General features: G+C 42.0%; 2 protein-coding genes across 2 annotated transcripts; both read right to left on the bottom strand.

Moving 5' to 3' along the window:
• Positions 1–5,257: 5,257 nt before the first annotated feature.
• On the bottom strand, positions 5,258–6,996 carry LOC146990307 (pleckstrin homology domain-containing family F member 2-like). The gene is made up of 2 exons (XM_085773162.1): positions 6,539–6,996; positions 5,258–5,981 (listed from the first exon to the last, which is right to left on the bottom strand). Exons 1-2 carry the CDS (start codon positions 6,771–6,773, stop codon positions 5,428–5,430), a joined length of 789 nt encoding a protein of 262 aa, XP_085629288.1. The 5' UTR covers positions 6,774–6,996; the 3' UTR covers positions 5,258–5,427.
• A 1,817-nt stretch (positions 6,997–8,813) lies between these two features.
• Positions 8,814–14,470, bottom strand: pop4 (POP4 homolog, ribonuclease P/MRP subunit). Its single transcript, XM_085771666.1, has 7 exons — positions 14,352–14,470; positions 13,278–13,336; positions 12,320–12,543; positions 11,400–11,477; positions 11,227–11,288; positions 10,822–10,923; positions 8,814–9,938 (listed from the first exon to the last, which is right to left on the bottom strand). The coding sequence occupies exons 1-7, from the start codon at positions 14,356–14,358 to the stop codon at positions 9,802–9,804; spliced, it is 669 nt and encodes a 222-aa protein (XP_085627792.1). The 5' UTR covers positions 14,359–14,470; the 3' UTR covers positions 8,814–9,801.
• Positions 14,471–14,492: the final 22 nt, after the last annotated feature.

Below are 14,492 nucleotides of genomic sequence, written 5' to 3'. Positions count from 1 at the left end.
GCAAAATCCCATTGCACAAGCCTGTGTCCCAAATTACCAAACCTACTGTCCCAATTTACCAAACAAGTTGCGAAAAAATAGTTTTGTGTCAAAACCTTTAAAATAGAGTGCTGTACTCTCACAAAAGAATTTTAGCACATAATTGTTTCACATAAAGAATGCAGACACCTAGAGGAATACAGACATATCTCATTTGTTGGGTTATTTATTAATCTTGATGACAAAAAATGGCTCAGAAAATGAATTTACAAAAATTGTCCCAATATACCTGAATTCACCCTACACAAGAAGCACAAGAATTTGCAAAATATCTCTAACAATAATCCAATCCTTTCAAATAGAATGAAGGAATATTTAGATTAAATTCCAGGTAACAGGCAAACAAATCAGATTTTGCTAATTGTTTGTCAAATGAGATGAAGGTTGCATTGAAGAAACGTCAAAGATGTAGGCTAGGGAGTGATGGGTTTACAGGGCAATTCTACAACGAACTGGTAAAGAGCTGGTATAATAAAGTCCAATAAATTACTCTTCAGGAGCTTTGCTCAGGACAAAAATAAAGATACAAGCTTATCTGTTCACCAGTCAAAAACTGCTCCCCAATCTAATGAACTAAGGGACACTGAAAGCCACTAAATACAGCTTAGCAATTCTTAAAGGGATAATTCAACATTTTGGCAAATTGGCCCATTGCCATAATCGCTATAGTCACAGCAGTAGGTTCGTTACCTTTATTTGTCGGTGCAAGCTATTTTTAGAACGGCGGAGCAGAGCAGCGAGCTGCTCAGAGCTACGCTACGGAGGCTCATGGGATTTCTTGGTTTTCCTCATCAAACTCATCAAATACACAATCCAACAACTCCAAAATGCTCTCGTGGACAAGTTACGACCTGCACATTCACCACGCTATGAGATAATATAAGGTGACGAGATGGAGTTGTTTTCTAGGTAAATTCATGCAAAACCACTGATGGGGGTTCCTGTCGAGGACTCTGCATTTGCCTCAAAAACAACTCAGTCTCATAAGTTTCTGTTATTATCTCATAGCGTGGTGAATGTGCAGGTCACAACTTGTCCACAAGAGAGTTTGGGAGTTGTTGGATTGTGTATTTGATGAGGGAAACCAAGAAATTCCACGGGCCTCCGTAGCGTAGCTCTGAGCAGCTTGGGGCATTCTAAAACAGCTTGCACCGACAAATAAAGGTAATGAGCCTATTGCTATGACTATAGGGATTATGGCAATGGGCCAATTTGCCAAAATGTTGAACTATCCCTTTAATGTGGCTCTTACAGCTTGTGTTGGCCTGACCGCTGATGGGTCATAAAGAAGCATGGTGTAATGATGGACCCCAAATTCTGGAACAGGTAAGGTGTCAGCTGGGCAGTGGACTGGAATGGGCAGAAGAAGCATTGAACTGGACCCCCAACCAATAAAAGTGAAGTGTTGGCTGGTTGTCAACTTTGGTTTCAGCCAGGCTGAATTCCAAACGACTCAAAACAGTGTCAAAGAAACGGAAACCATGCTACTGTACCTGCAATCCTACAGGGAAAAAAGGTTATGAATTAATTATAAAGTAAAGGATAAATGAAGTTAGATTTGTCAAAGGTATACTACCCTCAGTCAGTTGGCTTCCTGGTCAGGCCTGTCCCTGTCCCTTGTGTTTTAATGAATAGTCAGCTGCAGGTGACTCACACTGACAGTTGTGGTTCCTCTCTTCTGTTTCAAAAATACAAACAACCACTGCTAGGAACATGTTCTGATGTAATGAGTAATACATCTTGCATTATTTTGACATAAGGTGCTAATTAGACCATAGTATGTGAAACAAATGTAAGCATGCATGTAATTTTGCTTTCTTATAACCAGCGACCATTGGTCTTTGCATCGTTATCTTGCATTTTCCCCACAGAATACATTGGAACTGGACCTCACACTGTGGGAGTTGGCGGTAATGGTAATGGTAATGGTTAGAAATCCAGCAGGCAGTAAACAGTCCCACACATTTTCTCTTCAGCTGCCTGCCCACATGAAACCAAGTCAAACATTTTACCAGCTAAACTGACAGATGTATTGGGGACTGAGTCAGAGCTCAAAGCGCCAGAACCGTTTGATGCTTGGAGGCAGTTTCTTTACTTTTCTTTTTTCCTGAGTGTTTTTTTTTTTTTAATCAGAAGATAAGGGCAGATGATGTTGTTATGATACTATGTGAAGTCCTTTGAGACACACTGTAAAATGGGCTTTACAAATAGAATTGCCTTGCCTATAGATTTGTATCCATAGATAGAAAACAGTACGTTTCTTTTGCTTCCCTGGAGTTAGTGCAGACACACAGCTCTGCTCTGCTAAAATGGCCCACAGTGCTGGCAGGCTAGGATGAGTGTGTTAGAAGTTCTCAAGTAGGTTTTTGTGTCACTGACCCATAAATAACCAAGTTCTTATAACAGACTGATGTTTCTTAGGACTGCTGAACAAATGTTGTACAATGATGTCATCCCCTTTTGGTTATTTTGACACTGACCTGTCAGAGTTCAGTTGTTTCATTATCTCTCATAAAGTTTATAAGTAATCTGAGGTCCTGCTCACTGACTGATACTGACACTGGTGAGGTGTGTGAGGCTCAGATTTCATCAGACCTTGTCAACTTAATGAAAAAAAAACTGTAGATGTGATTTCTCACTGTAAATGCTCCTGGCTCATACAGGACACTGCTGCCATCTACTGCGGAAATAAACACCACAGTGTGGGACTCAGACTGAGCCAACCGTCTACAGCCAACATTTCCCAGTGGAATATGAGGAATTGACATCATCTTAGTTCAAACAAAGTGCCCAAATTTATGGCAAAGCTGTGTTAACATTCAACTGTTAGCTTGGTCTAACATTTCAAACTGTCCTGGTGGAGCAGAGATGTTTCATCATTACTGTAGAAAACCACGAGTAACAGCTTTTTGTCTGAAGAGAAGCCAAAGAAGCCTTCTCTACAAATTGAACATTCTCCCAAACACCACAGTTGGACACTGCATCCAGTATAAACTAGCAAAGCAACAGAGGATGTGTCATGTCTGTCAGCCTGAACAATGTTGAGGCATTCCAACATGATCCTGTGAAGCTGAATGAATCCAGACAGCAGTGGTGAATACAGTCTGTCAGAGGATTAGATCTACACCTGCTATTATCTTTCATTTATTTTATTACATTTCTTTCTCTTTCTTTCTTAGAGACCTTAATGTCTGTTTTCATTTATTTTTGTTGTTTACTTTGTGAATATATTGAAAAAAAAGTACAAAGATGCAAAGAGATTGGAAGGACTGGTTATGCGTGTGAAGGCAAGAAGCTTTGCAATAAACTACTTTTTTTTTTTTTTTTTAAATCTACACCGGCTCCACCTTGTCACATACAAGACTTTAAACCCTTTACCTCAAGTGAATGTAGAAATAAAGTAACAATAAATGAAAGTGTAGTTGTAATCCTGTAATCTCCAAAATATTGGAGAAATGGATAGCCACTCAACTAATAGAACACATCAACAGTGGTCTTACACAATTACATCCGATGCAGTTTGGTTTCCGGACGCACCATTCAACTGAATTTGCTATAACTATGTTTTTGGAAAAAACCAAATGTTTCCTGGACAGGAATAGTTGTGTGGGAGCTGTTTTTTTGGACCTTAAAAGGGCCTTTGACACGGTCAACCACCGGGTACTGCTGGCTAAGCTGTCAAAATTTAATTTTTCTGTCCAGGCCCTAAATTGGTTTGAATCTTATCTGGCTGACAGGAAGCAGTGCGTGGTGGTTGGTGGTGTCAAATCCGCTTACCTGAGTTGTCCAGTAGGGGTCCCCCAGGGCTCGATACTCGGACCTCTTTTATTTTCTTTGTATATTAATGATTTATTTGATGTTTGTAAGGGTGTTAACGCACAGCTGTACGCGGATGACGCGGTTATTTTCACTCCCGCTAAAAACATGACAGAGGCTGCACAGATCCTCACAACAGCTTTGTCTCATGTTCAGGATTGGCTCACTAATTCATGTCTCGCCTTAAATGTTAAGAAAAGTGTATGTATGTATTTTGCTAAACAACCACTCAGGCCGGATCATTCTGGTGTGTTTCTGAAAGGGGAGGAGCTTGCCTTGGTAGGCGAGTTCAGATACCTCGGAGTGATTCTGGACCCTACACTTTCTTTCAGAAAGCACATTAAAAAAGTAACCAATTCTGTTAAATATAATCTGGCAAATTTTAGACAGATAAGAAATTCATTAACTAATAAGGCAGCTCTGATGTTCTTACACTGTATGATTCTCTCACACATAGATTACTGTTTTACGAGTTGGTCATTGGCATGTACCACCGCACTTAAACCAATAGACTCTCTTTACAAAAAAGCCCTAAAGACTCTGGACAAAAAACCTTTTTCGTTTCACATCTGCAATGTCCTTAAAAAGTACAATTTTCTAAGTTTTCACAGTTTTAAAATGTATAGAATGGCCTGCTCTGTGTATAAATGCCTTCATGGTTTGGCTCCACCACCACTGAAAGAGTTCATCAAAAAAAGAACAGTGAGAGGCATGAGCACCAGGGCTTGCGAGAGAGGTGACTGCGAGATTCCCCACAGGCGCACCTCATTTGGGAGGAACGTGCTGTCTGTGGTGGGGGGAGGCATTTGGAATAGTCTTCCCTCCACTATAAGGGAATGTCCCACTTATTCCTCTTTTAAAGGGAATCTTAAGCAGTGGCTTAAGGACACACAAGAGTGCGACCATTAACTGGACCTGGGGCGATATGACTGATTGTTTACTTACTGTGCTGTCTGGATGTTGTATTACTGTTATGTCTTGCACATTAATGTTTGTCCTGTCCTAGTACCGTGTCTAACATTGTTTTTATTGTTTTGTCTTTCTTGTTTGTGTAGTGCACTTTTATGTATTTCGCTATATGTATTGTATTTATTGTTTTGTTTTTATTCCTTGTGGTGTACTGCTGTATTTTATTTATTTATTAGGGACGTCGGACGCAAATTAGCCGCCTGGCTATAATCCGGCATATTTACAGCAGTATTTCTTTTAGTTATACTAATGTTCATTAATATGCACTGTCCCTATTCAAATAAATGTTATTATTATTATTATTATTATAATGAAAACTTTATTATCAATCCATCATTTCAAAGACAAACTTTAAAATGGACATTGAGAAAAATAAATAAAATAAAAATACATAAATACTGACATGTACTGTACACAAAAATGTAGTCAGGTATTCCACTGATGAAACTCAGAGAAGATAAAAGTGAACCTCACAGCAGCATAATGGAAAAGAGCAATGATTAATTTCAATAAATACAGTATTTACTATATACATTATTGTCTGTGTTCCTGAGACATCTCCTTACAGGGTCCATGATGTCACATCCTGAGGATCCTGAGCCACTAATGGTTTGAGGTAGACACAGGGAACCAGGAGCTGGGATGATGATGATGCTCCATCTGCTCCCCTGTCTCCTCTTCTTCACTGGACGCCTCCACTTCCTCCTCCCCTGAGCCGTCCCTCCCAGATATCCTCTTAGTCTGATGACTTATCTCCTGTATGAGCTCCTCAGCCCCGTGACACAGGCAGCAGACCCTCAGCCGCTTGGTGGGGTGGATGTGTCTGATCACCGCTCTCTTCTTGGAGCACGCGCTGCAGACCACAGAGCCGCATTTCCTGCAGTGGTGTCGACGCTGGGTCACGCCGAACTTGTCCGAGCAGCGCATGCAGACTGCAGAGGCCCGGGCGGGGGCCCTGGCGGTGGGGAAGACGGGCTTGGGTCTGTGGCTGCCGCCGTTCTGCAGCAGTTTGGACTGGCAGTCCTCCATGTGCTCTATCCAGGCCCGCTTCTCCTCGTAGGAGGCGGCTGCTATGTGGAAGGACTTGTGCGGTGAGTGAATCAACCACTGGTTTCTCAGTCTGGCATCGTCCTCTAGGTCCTCCAGCTGGATGTCCTCTGAAATGATGAAACAACTGTGTTTTAATTTGAGGTAACACAGGTGCAGACCCTGGGAGGGTCAACAATCACCAGACAAGCAGAGCAGAGAACTGCCCTATAAAGGCAAAGTGCAGCATCTGCATTTTTTCTTTTTTTGACCAATCAAAAGTGTGGCCTATTCTCTTCAATCTGGTAGAATTTGACATTGGTACTGCTAAAATTTCCAGAGTTATTGGGCTTTTTATTTTGTGGTCCATCCAAAAAAGCACTGTGAAACCAAGGCAAAGTGCCGTATCTGTAGCTAATACCAAGCCAAAATGCAGTATCTGCCATAAAACTGTCAAAATTGGTCAGAAAGACAAACTACAAAATACATTTAATTCAATCCACATTTATCTAATCAATTATAGACTTGGTAGTTATTCATAATTTGATGCTTAAACCTGACAATGAAAAACACTAAAAGCTGTTTTTCTCAGTTTGGCATTTCTACAGATACTGCACTTTGCCTTTGTAGGACACAGAGATGTGATCAGAGCATCCTGACCAGCTCACAGCGTGTAGCTGCTGCTCACCTAGAGGGATGATCTGCTGGTTCTTGTGCCAGTGGCCCCTCCGGATGATGCTGCCGTACACAAGAACATCGTTGAAGAGGAAGAAGACTTTCAGTTTTGGCCCCCAGCGGCCATGCTTCATCAGTTGGCCCTCTCCGACCAGAACCCGACCCGGCCGGAACAGGGGCCTCCCCAGCGGTCCGAACGAGTTCTCAACGGCATGGATCCGCTCCCAGTTTTTCGGCTGGTCCACCATGGTGTCTGTTATCAGTGCTGAGGTCTTTTCTTGAGTGTTTCTGCTGAGAGTTCCTCTGTAGATTTGAGACGTTGCCGTGCTATGCCGTCGCTCTGATGAGCAGAGGAACTTATACCCTCAGCTCTCTGTGACGTAACAGGGGTTTTCAAGGTAATTTCACACAAAGACACTGGGCAGGAAGTGAACTGAGATCAGATAATGTGTCACAAGAAATTCTGTGGAAGGAGAAGTCATGTCTGTTTACTAAGAACACTGTGTGTAGACAGTACAAGAGAAGCGAGTTGATGTCTGCACTGCACGAACTGCCAGTTTCTTTAGGCCTAGATTCACTGAGAGGACACAAACTGAAAAATTAGAAAAACAAAGCAAATCTCTAAACCAGTATGGTGTGTCTTTACCACTGCTACCAGACTGTAGAGTAATTCTGCACTGAGCACACAATTCATGGATGTCTTACAGTCAGACTGGATCAGCATGAGTGAGCACATGATGCCACCCACTGAACATTTCTTCTACCCGGCTTCTGGGTGTAACTCAGGTCGAAACAACAGCACGAAATCTCAACCTATAGGTATAAAGACAAATATGAAAACATTAAGAGGCACAGGGATTCTTGCACACACACCTAGAGGTGTGAAGAGATGTGCAGATTAAGCAGAAGCAGGATGCTGCCCATCACATCCACACAGATCAGCAGGGTGATGGTAAAAGGTACACACGAGCAGGAAGAGCCATTTCACTTTGTACATGAAAAACTGTTTAAACTGCATCAAGTTGTTGGTCACTTTGAGAGAGAACAGCTGTGACCAGCCTGGTCAGATGCAAACATGAACTGATGAAGCCTCTTGGATGAGAGGTGAAACGTCTTCTAAGACAAATAACCAAGTCCAGTTGCATACGGTAGATTGAAATTTCCATGAGGTATGACCTGGATGAATGAGAATATTCACAGGCTAGCTGTGAAAACACACCTGTATTTCCAGGTAGTCCAGGGCCCTCCATGTCACTGAGTAGAAACAGAGAAGTACTGACGGCACTGGTTTTATTGGGCAACTCTGGAACTGTTGCAGCATTATAGGAAATAGTGTCTCTAGGGTTAAAATAAACACATGGATTTATTAACATCATTCACTTATCCATGGGCTGATTTAATCAGTTTCACAAAACTGTCTAATTGTCTATGAGACCAGGGCCGTTGTATGGCGGAGAAAGGTGATGATAATTCTAGAGGCCCAGCGCCCAGTAGGGCCCACACAAAAACCCCAGTAGTCTAATCTTTGTATGACTGAATTATTCTGCTTAGACCCTGACTTGCATTAGAATCAAAACAAAGTAGGCGAAATAAAAAATCATAATAGCCTACATACGTAGTCTAAGTCAGGTGCCCACTTTCGTATTCTTTCAGGGGGCCCAGAATTCCTAGCAACGGCCCTGCATGAGACACATTTAGACAGAGCCCTGAGGAGCGGCCGGGGGATCATCAGTCATCAGTCAGACGATCAGTGAAATATCTGCAGATTTACTGCAATCTGGACCTGCTGGTCACTAAACTAATAGGATTTCAGGGCTGTGCCTGTGTGGGGGTCCTGGAGTCATTCACCCTGAATTTTAAGTTACAGTCACTATGTTTTCTAAGTTCTTCATTCTGACTGCCATTAGGCTTTTAAATCCTAACGGATATCTAGAATGATACTTAGTATTTATTTTATTTATTCTGTGTACACTGTGGTTACAATCTACGTCAATCTTGATTTTAGGCTTTTTGTTTTAGCTGTGTGTGTTGCATTTGCCCACTTGCATGCGTATTATAAGGGCCCAAAGATATAGATAGGCCTCTTTGGTTCCTCCTGGTTGCCTTAATAATGTCAAAGTTAATTTCTTGCCTCAGCAATAAGGAAATAATTTTTGTCTCCAGACACTTAGCGGGCATTAGTTGGTCTGACAGAGCTCAGGACTGCTGCTGAAACATGACAGTAATGTGAGGAACAGTAAAAGCAAAACAGAGCTTAAAGAAGCTGAAACACCTCACACACCTGTGGATCTGTGCTGTTCCTTTATTGACACCACAGGACAAACATGTCAGTCTTTGACTCAGCCTTTCTGTCATTTTCCTGTTGTGACATCAAAACAAAACCTGTTGTAAAGAAAAGGCTCAGTTCAATAGCAATGGACAAGTTAAAATAAGTCACATGACCACAGACTTCCTCAATGTTGTAAACCATGATGTGTAAAACCAGATTCAACATGTCCTGTTACAAAAAGTAAAGGGAAGTCCTGCAAAATTCTCAGAGACATGAGGTTCCAAAAAACATAAATGTCATCTTCCTTTCAACGCATTAAAAAACTTAATCAACTTGACCAAACTGTTTTTTATAAACACTGAGTGACTCAGTAGATAGAGATGTCCTGTTGTCTTGAAGAAAATCAACATAGTTTTCCCAAATCCAAACTTTTTAAAATCTTGTATAAACAGATGAACTTCTCAAAGACAGAGTTTCTTTTCACTCGAAAAAGCCAAAGCAGTGAAAATCAAAAAGTATTGTTTAAATTCAGAAATTAAAAATATGGATGTTTGATAGCAGCACTGTTTGCTCTGATTCTAGAGCACGAGCCTCATCCAGCTGGAAGAAAAGACTGAATGGATGTTTCCAGTGTTTACGTCCCACTCTTCTGATCACAGTAGCAGCTGTCAGACAGTCAGTCCTGCTGCTTTCAGACAACACACACCAGCAGCCAAACCTGCCTCAGTGTGTCTGCACTGACTCACAGGAATGCACTGTGCTGTTCCACAGAGACAGATGAGTCTGAATCAGCAGAGGCAGAACTGTCCAAAACACTGGACCCGGCACTTCCCATTATATATTTCAGCAGTGTCACTTGTCCAGTCAACACTCATGTATTTTAAACTGAGTCACCGTCTTTTCTGTGAGCTGCTGTGATGAGCGCAGAGAGACAGTGGAGGGCAGCAGCAGCAGCAGCAGAGTGTGTGGTGTCTGTCCTGTGCTTGTTGATTTACAATGACACTTATTCACAGGTCCATGTTTCCTCTCACTTTGAACCTCTTGGCAGCGCGCTCGCCCGCTCGCAGTGTGAACCTGTTTCCATAGATGTGAGAGACGAAGCCGTTGATCTCGATCTCAAACACGCTGCCCCTCTTTGGGATCACTGTCACACAACGGGGGGGGAGAGAGAGCGAGAGACAACAAGGTGAGCAAACATGTTACACTGGTGACAAGTAACCACATCCATCAACTGTCACACACACACACACACACACACACACACAGACCATTCTGACACACGGATTCACAGAATCATCTCTAGGATGCTAATGAATTTACAGGAACAGTCACAAGAATTACATTACGTTACATTTTTCCCCATCAGTAATCTCTAGGAGTAAGTGATATATTTTTTAGAAGTTTTCTTTTCTGAGAGGCCAAGAAAAAAAAAAGTTTTTCAGGGTTAAATTTCGTAGCAGAAAATGGTCTATGCTCTAAGCTGGAAAGATGTGTATGCAAAAAATAATTTCTCTGAACATTCTAATGAACGAGCACACATGCATGCAACTCAGTATAAGTGTGGTTATAATGTGTTATAGAGATGGGCGTCAAGTAAAGTGTTACCAACATTACTATCCGATCACAGAGCGCCTGCTCTCCCCGCCACAGAAACAAACACTTTTTCCTTCTTGTGATGATTTCTTTACAAAAATAAATGGTCGAGCAGTGCAGTGGTAATGTCCATAATATCTCTGACCGTTTATTTTTGTAAAGAAATCATCACAACAAGGAAAAAGTACTGTAGTTTATACTGTACACTATATGAGTTCAGTGGTGTGTCATAAGGATTCTGGTCCTAATGTTAATCATTCCTCTGTATCACCAAGATCCCTGCATAAACATGTGTGCCAGACTTGAAGATGTGGAGTAACACAAATTCTAATGTTCAACTATGTACAGTATATGTACATGAGGTCCCAGGCCTGTGGCTGGCTAACCAATCACAGCTCACTCCTGATGAGCTGCAGGTGCTCTCTGGTGCTCACCTTTTAGTCTGTCCTCCTTGGTGATGATTTTCAGGATATTTTTGAACTCCTGGACCAGAATCCCAGTGGTCCCAACATAGGATGGACATTTAGATCGGACCACTGTGAATGAGAACAGCAACACAACATTAGTATAACACCAATGCATCAGGTCAGTCTGGTACTTGTGAGGCTTCACTACTAATATGATAACATGAATCAGTAAATTAAACAATGACAGATGCATGATTTTAGCATAAAACTTGAAGGCTGGAAACAGAACATCTGGAATCCATTTACCCCGAGGATTTCACTCAAGAAGAGATTACTGTCACAGTGATTAAACCTTGTTCTATGTCCGTGACAAACACTGGAGCTCCAGACAGAGTGTGTGTGTGAGAGTCTGAGGTTTAATGTGAACTCTACCTGTGATGATTGCTCCATGGAAGTCAGCCTTCACAAGCTTCTGCTGCACAAACTCTGTGGAGCTGTCGACACAACACAGGTTTATGAGACTTAATAAACACAACATGTACTTTACGTTCATAATGTGAATGGATGCAGAGTATAATATCATATAACCTATAATACCAGTTTACCATGTTGGGTTCAGGCCGCCACACAGATCAATGATGTACTGTCTCCAGAGTTGATGCAGAGGCAGGAAGAGCTCGTACCTACAATCACATGATACCAACAGTGAAGGGAGGAGAGAGGAGGAGCAACATGCTGGCATTTACCCCAACTTCTCTTCAGTTGTCTGACATCACACAACAATGGCGGCATCCGTGCAGAACCACACCATCAATGGTGAAACATCAATTTAAATGCATTTTTAAAGGTACATTGTGTAGGAATTCCTCCCATCTAGCGTTGCAGTTGTATATCACAAGCAACTCAATTGTATTTTTCATGCTGCATTCACGTGAAATTGGGCAGACGGCAGACGGACGACAGCCGCTGCACGTAACGGCATAAACAAGCCTCTATGTTTTTTTTTTTTTTTCTTCAATCTCAATTTTTATTAACAAACAAGCCTCTATGTAAACAAGTGGTCTGTCAGCACGAGGCAAAACAATACACGTGACAACATGTTGTCATGGCGATGTCGTATTGTTTACCTGACCCACGTTTTACCGGCTTTCTCTGGACTTCTGTGACTAAAATGACATCTGGTTTGTTACCGACGGCCGTCTGCCCGACTGCAGGTGAATGCAGCATCAGTGTAACGCTCCATTCCTCCTCACTGCGTTACCACTGTGACTTTTCACAGACGCCACCTCGATGTTGTGGATGGTATGTGGTGGAAAGTAAATTCATGTTGTTATTTCTCTTTCATTTAAAATAATCTGTTTCATGAGTTAAAAATGCTTTAAAAAGCATGAAGCATTTTTACTGCCTTGTTGCTGAAATGTTTCTACATGTTCTGATGTGGTGCGTCTGGAACACTTTGAAGACAGAAATCAGTTTTCAACTCAGAAATGCCAAGTTGTCTGGAAGTGTCCCCTCCCTCACTGACCTCTGCTGCTCAGGCTTGATCTGGAAAACCTTCAGCTCCCTCTTCTGGCGAGCGTTCAGACCTTTGGCTTTCTTGCTCTTGACTTTGTCCTTCTTGGGCCTGGAGTAGCCCAGCACCACGGCCTTGTGAGTCAGCATGCTCCTCAGATTATGACGTTGGTGCTGCCGGATGCTGCTCCTCAGGAAGGCCTCGGTGAAGGCCCGCGCCTTCACGCTGCTCTGAGACTGACACAGTCAGACAAAGACACAGATTTATTTATGTGCCACATCTGCTATACAAAGTCCACTTTGTGTGTTCCTGTCCACACTGTATTACTGAATTATTTTAGCAAATGCTTTCTGAAAAGTCATTTTACTGACTCACTGCAGATTGTTAAACATGTTGAACAAAGCATCAGACATTGTGCACACACTGATCACACTCCTCTGTAACATTTCCTTTAAATGGACCAACTAAAAAACAATAACTAATGGAAGGAAAAAAAAAAGGAAATATATATATATATATATATATATATAATGTGTTATCATTTTATGTTTAGTCTGAAAACCATAGATGACTGTTTAATGATTTTGAACTTAGTTATATTTGAATTTCACCAACTGATGGGCAGTGTCTAAAACAGACACTAATTAATTTGATGATGATGATGACGATGATGATGATGACGATGATGATGAATTCCTTTTATTATCGATTAAGCATCTGATTCTTTTCTAAATTATTGCTTGTTTTGCCTTTCAAATGTTCAACAATGAACTGGAACATGTTTATTAGTGTTTAGGTCTTGAAGCCAGGAATTCATTGAGTCATTTAAAAAAAATATGGCTGCAACCAGAGGACTGATGAACAAAGCAGCTGCTATCATATCATGTGACTAACCCTCTCCTGCTGAAACAGGACTGGGTGCTGCAGGACAGATGATGGTTACACTGTACAGCTTCTTGTATCTGCTCACCTCAACACCAAGAACCTTCACCAGGTCTCGAGGAATCTTGGCTCGAACAAGAGCTTCAGCTGAAAGGACACAGAGAAAATCGGTGAACCACAAAACCTCATCAACTCACTGACACAGACACACGAAGGCTTGGGTGACACCCCAAATGCAATGATGACATGATATTATTGTATTCTACGATTTAGGTGTAAGTGACATGTAGCTACAGCATGAAGCGAGAACAGCACAGGTGGAAGTAACATCTGTATCTAAAATTCATGTGAGAGAGTGACTGATCACACAGACCAGTGGGAGTGGTTCATATGACTTCTTATTAATCATATTAACTATTACCTCTTAATGTGAGCACATTGTGAAGACAGGGAAACGAAAAATAAGTTTGTTGTCACTGTGCTTTGAGTATGTAATCTTCTCAACACCCTTGAGATTCTGAGATTACCACGCCATCTCAGCACTATCAAAGCAACAAGACAGTCTGACAAACAGAAACAAATCTCCACGTGTTTCTATCTATATCTACCGTATACTAGCCCTTTATGAAGTGAAGTGAAGTGAAGGCTCACAGACAATGAGAGCAGATCAGTCTGGTGTCCGAGCCTGGAAAAGGCCTTAGTTCTTTGGACATCTCCACTGGGTTTAGCTAGTTTAACTCCTAAATTGGTCAGCTAACCATCTCCACGGTAACTCTGGAAGATTTTAATGAGATCACCATGGTAACTGGTGCTGCATGGAGCTAACATGCTCTGGTTAATGCAGGACAATCGCTGAAAATACAGTTACCAAAGCAGTGACCAATAATGAACATCAATAAATACATTGTTGATCAGTCGAACCGGTGGCCCATGTCTCCTCGAGTCCCATAATAAGCTACAGTGCAGACAGAGGGAACCAGAGGCTCAGCTCCATGACTCCCAGTCCCATACTGACAGTATAACTTATCCACCGGTCTCCATGACTCCCAGCTCAGGTGAGAGCAACAGTGCGTCCTCCAGGTTTATTTCATTGTGACGGTGTAAAGGAACCGACCTTAACATGAAATAACTTCACTTCAGTTCAGTTCAGGCTCTCACTCACCGTCCATTTTGTCCGTGTGTGTGTGTTTATCCAGAGGGAAGTGTCAGTTAGAGCGCCTCTTCTCTCTGCCGAGAACAAACATTAGTTACACGAGACCACAGCACCACCGGCACGCGCACCCAAGAGGTGATGGCCCGCCCC

The sequence above is a fragment of the Trachurus japonicus genome, chromosome 3, assembly GCF_045865225.1.
Source record: "Trachurus japonicus isolate A0001 chromosome 3, Traja_1.0".
Taxonomy (NCBI): domain Eukaryota; kingdom Metazoa; phylum Chordata; class Actinopteri; order Carangiformes; family Carangidae; genus Trachurus; species Trachurus japonicus.
The sequence above is the reverse complement of the archived record's forward strand: the minus strand, read 5'-3'. Positions and strand labels throughout refer to the sequence as shown.